At 34.6% G+C, this 7,907-nt stretch overlaps 2 protein-coding genes across 3 annotated transcripts in view; both read right to left on the reverse strand.

Moving 5' to 3' along the window:
- Positions 1-767: 767 nt before the first annotated feature.
- Positions 768-3,219, reverse strand: LOC111386562 (deoxyribodipyrimidine photo-lyase). 2 transcript variants are annotated; one of them, XM_023011025.1, is made up of 8 exons: positions 2,782-3,218; positions 2,274-2,614; positions 1,951-2,191; positions 1,678-1,835; positions 1,567-1,603; positions 1,415-1,473; positions 1,263-1,344; positions 768-1,177 (listed from the first exon to the last, which is right to left on the reverse strand). In XM_023011025.1, the coding sequence occupies exons 1-8, from the start codon at positions 3,094-3,096 to the stop codon at positions 929-931; spliced, it is 1,482 nt and encodes a 493-aa protein (XP_022866793.1). In that variant the 5' UTR covers positions 3,097-3,218; the 3' UTR covers positions 768-928. The 2 variants fall into 2 exon arrangements, with proteins under 2 accessions (XP_022866793.1, XP_022866795.1); XM_023011027.1 differs by having other exon boundaries at positions 1,041-1,177; positions 1,263-1,325; positions 2,782-3,219.
- Positions 3,220-3,269: 50 nt separating this feature from the next.
- LOC111386564 overlaps positions 3,270-7,907 on the reverse strand; it is an 8,516-nt gene continuing 3,878 nt past the window's right edge. The window contains exons 2-3 of the mRNA XM_023011029.1: positions 4,555-4,577; positions 3,270-3,347 (exon numbers count right to left, since the gene is read on the reverse strand). Coding sequence (XP_022866797.1) covers positions 3,270-3,347; positions 4,555-4,577 — 101 coding nt within the window. The remainder of the gene's footprint in view (positions 3,348-4,554; positions 4,578-7,907) is intronic.

Here is a 7,907-nt window from a genome sequence, read left to right on the forward strand (position 1 = left end):
AAATTAGTAAAAGACGAGGCTTCCATTTTAGCCTCTGTTTGGCAAATTTATAAATCAATTTATGAGGAATAGTAATGGGTTCACCAAAATATATGGATAATAAATGAGTAGTTAAAAATAATGTTTGACTTTGACTAAATTTATAAATTGTATTAAAACACAGGCTTAAATTTTTGGTCTGCATCAGCACCATAGAAATCCCTATGGGAGTCATTATTTTCCTTCAGTGAGAGGAAGGATGGGCGTTGGGTTTGGAAACTTTTAAAGGAATGCTCTAAATTGTCGAATCCACAAAATAACATCTGATTTCCTTGTCAATTTGATTGCAGAAATTGAAGCTGTTGAGTGCAGATGAACTCTCGCTCGATGATCTCCAGATTTAGAGCCATGGGAGCATGATATGCATTTTCCCCTCAGGCCTGCTTTCCAACTGTAACAATACAGTTCCACTTCTTTCTTTGCTACACATTCTGATTTCATTTTACTCTTGCCAAGGCAAAACTTCTTGATGGCTTTATTTTATAATTGATTTGTTGAGCCCATCTTAGCAATCCACTGTGTGTAATATATCCTTTCAGCCGTTGCAAAGGCTCGCTTGCAGAAAATTTCAGCTACCAGAGACCTGTTTAACGGCATTATCATTCGTTTATTTTTCTCTCAAGTCTTCGTTTCTCCATTTCTCGATTTCAGTCTTCAATTTTCCCCTCCCTTGTTCATTTCACTCTAGTTTACGCATATGGAATTTACCATTTTAAAAAAAAAAAATCTTACCAATTGACAATCTTTATGAAATGTTTCAAGAGTAAATATGACTGAATAAGAGAAATATGACAAAACGTGTCGATCCAATTTTGACATCAACATATTTAGTACATTGATTGAACTCGGGATTAACACCAAAATGAGCAGAACTGAGGCAAGGCAACAATTAACTATGAAGTAGTTTGGCTTTAGTATCGTCAATCAAGGCTTGTGCTTTCCTCTTCTTGCATTCGCCAACTACTCTCTTAACATACGCAATGTAGCCATCAACATCAAATTTTCTCTTGCACCCAGCGAAGTTCATATATCTTATTTTCCCAAAAACTGGTCGCTCTCTCCACCCCTGGTCGTGCACTCCACATATTGACCACATGCACCCAACATAACCATTTGGATCCCTGCCGTCTATTTGATACTGCAAAGCAAAAGTGACCATTGGATTGGATCAGATTGACACGGAATATAAATAACATCAACACATCCGAATCAAGTCTTATTACCTTATCATTTAAATAGATTGAAGTTGCAATGGCTTCTTCTGGTCCACTGGTCCATTCAAGTATCTTTTTTGCCCAATACATCCTGTATTTTGATTTTGAGGTTCAATCAAAACTCGTAACGGTGAGAACAAGACCGGTTAGAAGTTACTTGCCTCATAAAACCATGCATCTTGCCGTAGTGTACCATTTCCAACTGAGAGGCATTCCAAAGCTGAAAAGAAAACAAAAGTATAAGCACAAGATGAAAGAGATAAAGTACATGAAAATGCACTATACCTATTCAAAATGGTGAACTAGAGCTTACAGGATCAACAGTTTGTGCCTTCTCCAATTGCTCCCTCCTACAAACATCACATTTCATGAAATACATTTTGTTCTGTTAGTAAATCAAATGCACTAAAATTTATACACTCACGTATATACATGTTCACGTTTATCAGAGGCATGGTCGGTCAATGTTTTACGAGCCCACTCCCAAACGCCCTGCAACGAATCATAGTGTGGCTGGTAGAAGCAGAAGTTATCAGCGAGTTCTCTCCGCACTATCAATTCCTCTAGAAACACATCAACTGCCTTCACAATAGTAATCAGATGTAAACTACTGTCAAATGTATCATTCATGCATATACAGTAGGAGACAGATACATCATTCCATTATCAGGAACACATTAATACTATAGCCACCAACCTGAGGATAAAGTTTGCGAACTTTACGTGCCTCTAAGGCACAACGTTGTGCTGATATTTGCCCGAAATGCAAATATGGTGAGAGGCCAGAAAGCGCTTTGGGTTTCATTGGGTTATTCCGGTCTAAGGAATAATTCTTCAATCGGGTAGTCAAGAACCCCTTTTTATCCCCCATTAATACTTCCATTGCAGCTTGTTCGCCTGGTTCACACCATTCAAGTTCAGGAACTTCTGCTCCTTTCCTGGTCATGTAGTCATATGTAAGCAACACATAACCTTAAAATTTCGCAAGAAATCATAGACAAGAGTGAGTAGCCAGCTAACCTTAAAACATCTGCAATAAGGTCTCCCCAATCTACAGAACCACTTGAGGAAACCCATTCCTTCTTAGGAGGGTCGAGTTTAGGAAAGTCGATTAAGTACTCAGGAAGCTGTTTGTTTATCTTGCCTCTTATAGTCCTAGCACTGTATTCTAACTTATCTGATGCCAGCCAAACAGGCACTATGTTGTGGGCATCCACTTCATGAATCGACACTGATTCACTAACCCTCTTGCAGAGCTCGTCTTTCCATTGACGAACCTCGCGCAGTGGTGAAAAATCCGTCACCAAAAGTGAAGCCTCACATTCTCTAAGAAAATTCGGAATTGTGTCCACAGCTTCTCCCTATTCGATTAAATCAAAAGAGTAATCGTTGGACAACAACCTATCTTTAACCCTCTACTCAATCCCATAACAGAATCCCAATATTACGTAAATTGTAAACCAATATAAAAAAATGCTAAAAAAAGGAAAATTAGCAAAAACATAATAAATGTGCATAAGGGTCTTACCTGAAACAAGAAAAATGGAATGCTTAGGCGTTCTTGAAGATCAAAGTACAATTTCTGTAAACCTCTAAGCATGAATCCGAATTGCCTGGCTTTTGCACCCTTAAACTGATCGAACAAGTTGAAAGCTATAGCCACAGGTACATTCGATTTATTAGCCTGATCGACGGCGTGGATCAAAGCCCAGTTGTCCCTAAGCCGTTGATCCCTGAACATCCAGTACACCACAGGCCCTACAAGCTTCTGATCTGACGGCCCTAGTGCTTGCTTCAGGACCCGAACCCGACCAGGGTGAACGGAGGGGATGGCTGATGACATGGGTTTGTTTTGCTATTGTGAGCCGGAGATGTAGAGGTTAATGGGAAGGTTCAAGGTTTGAGCAGTGTTTCTGGGGTTTAGAGGAAATGGAGGGAAAATGAAACCGTGAATGGGTGTGGCTCTGGAATGAGACACGTGGGATGTTTTTAATTCGTTAGTTTTGTTGACTTTTATTAATTGACTTGTAATGGGTTTGGTGGATCCATATCATTGGGCCTAATCGGATCCGAGCCCAGTGGGGCTTCATATTTCTGTAAGAGAATATTTGGGCCGATATAGGAAACCTAACTCAATAACTCGTGGCTTAAACTTGGTTCGTTAAAATGGATCGCCGCAGATAGCCGAATTCTCGTATCATGAACTAAAGAAGTGAAAGCAGCGAGCTCGTGATCTATTTTAGAATGATGTTATTTGCAGTCGCTCACTATTGCAGTCGTCCTACGTGACATACATGTAGCTGTTAATGATTTGATGTATAAGACAATAAAAAATTATCACATTATTGTATTAACAATAATACTATTTGCAGTCGTTTACTGCTGCAGTCATTCTATGTGACATACACGTGGTGATTAATGATTTGTTATATAAGGTAATTAAAAACTATCATATTAATATATCAAATTACTAACCGTCACGTGTATGTCAGCCACATAGGATAACTACGACAGTGAAAGACTAAATTACTAACTGCCACATGTTTGCTACGTAGGGCAACTATAGTAATGAACGATTATAAATAGCATAACTCTGCATTCTATTACTGTATTACCAACTCTAAAATAAAAACGACAATAGCCATTACTCTCATTTCACTTTCATGTAACAAATTTGCTATGTCTAGCAAAATAACTTCATTGGGAGACATGCAAATTTGAAGAAATATTTTAAACTAGGCCGAAGGAGTTGCTCTTTACTTCCTGAAGGGAGATGCCATTATTTCAAGTCAGAGCTAAGCCTTCTTGTAGACTCAATGGTTCTGCATACACAACTGAGGTCGCTAACTATGCAAAGCTCAACCTGCTTCAGGCCAATTTGATATATTTACAACATATTTGGTATGTTAAATTTATTCAGTGCGAGGGTGTCAAAAATTTGTTGGATGCCTCGACATGTGAAAGTACAATCCGACTCATGCACGGGCAAATCTTGGTCTATAGTCAAGCGCGTGAATCAATCCACACATATACGTATCTAAGATTGGTAAATTCCAAGGTATTAGGGTTTAGAAAAGTAGGTTTATTAATCTTTTAATAGATTTATATACTTAACTTGCACAACAAACTAATCGAGTGCGTCGATAATCATATGCCCAATTTTGTAGTATATTTATCAAATAGTAGACATTAGGATAGGAGTATGATGTAAAAATAAAAATATTGTGTACGTTACTTTCTAAGAATATTTGGACTATATATAAATAGGTTTGTTACCAAAAGTAAGCAAAAACAAACCTACCTCATTAAACAAATCATAGCCCTCTACACACAAAATATGTAATTATAAACATTGTTATGATCTAGAACGTGTGATAATTATATTTTATAAGCAATTAATTGGCAAATAAAAAACATTAATGACTAATTATGGTCAATAAGATTGAAAATTAGTTTAAAGTATGATACGATTCGTTATTCGTGAAAGCTAAGTCTCCGTTAAATAAACAACAATATGCATAGGTGGGTGGACATTAATTGACTCACCATTCATAAATATGAGAACAACAAATTTCGTATCTGAACGAACATTTTATACTTTTAATTTGCTCATTGTTTATTGGGAAAATTACAGCTTCCATCCTTAATCTTTAAGAAATACATTACTTGGGTCCTTATTCAATGTTTTGAGGCACTTAAGACCTCTACCTTTTTTAATAGGCACATAAGTCCAGACTTGAATGAAAAATGAAAATAGCTAATTATTAAAAATGCATGTAAAGGCACATGCATTGTGCATTCTTTATGAGGACTATTTTGATAGGAATTGCAACGAGACAAGGTCGAGTGGGTTGAGGTCAAGAGAGGATGATACAGAAATAAGAATATCTCATTTATCGCGTTCATTTAAATACAATTTAAATTGAAAACATAATAAAATTAAAAGATTCAGAGTTGAGACCATGTTGTCCATTTATGTTGGTTTACCATCCAGGATAGGTCGAAAGCAGAAAATTTAGCCATTTCTATAATGCGATCGCTCAATCTCCATGTCCTCAAAAAAAAAAAAAGAAAAAGAACAAGAACAAGAAAAGAAAAAAGTACTAAAAAATAAATAAAAAGGCAAACCACCCCATTGTGCTGGTTGCAAATTTATTTGAAACCTCTAAAATTGAACTAGTTAAAATTGGTTTTCTTCCGTTAAGGAATAAATTCCAAGTCAATTAAATAAAAATAATTAATCAATATATAAGGGATTATGATTTGAACTATTCCTTCAAACCATATTGACCTTGTAAAATAGGACTCAAAATCTTAATGATATTAGAATTCATTATACTCAAACGAGTAATTTAATTGGTCTAAAGAGGTCAAATAAATATTTGGACTTTAAAATTGGTGTGCTCAAATGAATGGCCGTCTTGCAAGGTTTGATTCTAGTTAATTCACTAAATTTTAATTTGATCCCAAATTTATATTGTTTATTGTCTCTTAGTTAAATTATAATTTATTGAATTTACATGCTTTAAGAATAATATTTTAACTTTTCCATCTAAAACAAAAAAGGAGCTGAAGTGAAACAAAAATTTAGGCAACAACTACACATTTACAATTAATTTTTGAAGCAAAAAAGAACCGAATCCAACGAAACAAGAGACAATCACTTCAATCCAATACTTTTTTTCCTCTATAGAAAGAATGGTTCCATTTTTACAATTCTTATAAACGATCCTTTCGATTCCCAAGAATCATAATATTACACTTATTACCTCGTCTATTTACAATGAACTAATACTACATAGAAATGAACATTGTAATGAAAAAGATTCTATTCTATGGACCATTACTGATGCAGACACCCTATTCGATTTTACTATTTTTTTGAATAATTAATTACAAAGGAAAAAATTACTACTTGTTTTGCAATATAAAATATCCTAATTATTTAAACTTTCTATTAGACCAATAATGCAAACAAATAAAACAAAGGGATTTGGTACAGAAAACATAAAGAAAGAGAACTTTTGGCAACAAAAGTTTTGAGTGGTTCACAGCCAAGAGATTGATACAATATTGAACAGTAGCAGACTACCCCACACCACTCCCCCAACCAAAAATAAAAAAATAAAAATCATGCAGCCTCTTGTCTCTTTTGTACACTATTGTAGTTCATTTTTACATTTTTATTCTCGATAAATTAAAATCAAATGTGCATATTATACCTACATTGCAACAATTAATCCTAGTTATTACACCTACAATTGACTATGGTTCACAAGAAAGTAAGGGAAAAAGGGTAAATTTTAGCAAACAAACATTGTCAACTGTGAATTTAACCTTAACAAAAATGTCTGTAGCATTGTAATAGAGAAATATTCTTGCAGAAAAAGAGAAATTGGCATCCTACATTAATCATTATACTTGCTTTATCTTAAGTGGAATCAATGAAAAAAAGTATAAATACAGGAAAAAATGATTAATTAAATAGAAGTTGGTGAGCAGTCAGTATTGCTATAACCCTTTTGAATTTTGACAAATACCCATTCATCTTTGCCGACAAGAATTTCTGTCTCTCCACTAAATGAGTAATTAGATGACATAAAGACAAAGGTAGCATAATAATACTCTACTCCATTATTGTACTTTTCTACCCTCTTACCTCACCTAAAAGTTGGATCACTATTTCATTTTTTCTGTTTTCACCTTCAACTGTTTGTCAAGTTTGGTGGAAGGGTGAATCTGGAAAAGCCAAAGGGGAAAAAATCGATTTCCTATATGCATTGTCACGGAGTTTATCTCTTGGAAAATGTTACATGTACATAATTTTTTTAGCTAATCCTTGACCTACTACTCATAATAGAAGGCGGGGGACCATATTTGGAAATTTTTATATTCACGCGGACCTGCGTCCATTGTGAGAGGAAGGAAAACTTTCGGTATCCCCAATTCGGTACAAATGGAATTATCCTTGCCTCTTGAAGATTCTACTCACTAAGAAAAGATGTAGACTAGGATTGGTAATTGTTTTATATTAGTCTCCGAATACATTAAATAGTGAAAAATATACATGTAGTTAACTTTTAATTTATTATGATCAAGTATTCAAGTGATTAATCTTGGTGTGACTGTACTTTGTATAGTCTTTATATATGCAATAGGCAGTGTTTCTTATTCCTAGGTTGATCTCCAATACGTGTAGACACTCGGTTTTACATGTGTGAGATGCGTGCTTATCACTTCTTGAAGGATCTACTGGATGGTTTAGAATAGGTTCGAAAAGAGAGAGCAGTAGATGAATAGTAATACGATATACTGTTAAGAATCTAATTGCTTTATATTATTTTCTTGTAGATCTAGTAATGAACGGATCATAGTAGCAAAAATATTCATATAACCACCTCTATATTTAGTTGGAATAGTATTTTAAATAGTCTTTAATTTCTAAATTGAGTAGAGTACAAGTTTAGTTCATCATATATGATAAATTTTAGCCTACAATAAAAGGGTTCTATCAAGCTTGAATCTTGAAAAGCCATTAAACACGAGCTACACAACAAATTAAAAAAAAATAAATAATAATTTATTAATAATAATAAATAAATAAATAAAAGACAAATCCAAGTGTAACCCAGAATGCTATGATCCTCAAAAATG

Source organism: Olea europaea, unplaced genomic scaffold (genome assembly GCF_002742605.1).
Source record: "Olea europaea var. sylvestris unplaced genomic scaffold, O_europaea_v1 scaffold3626, whole genome shotgun sequence".
NCBI classification, from domain to species: domain Eukaryota; kingdom Viridiplantae; phylum Streptophyta; class Magnoliopsida; order Lamiales; family Oleaceae; genus Olea; species Olea europaea.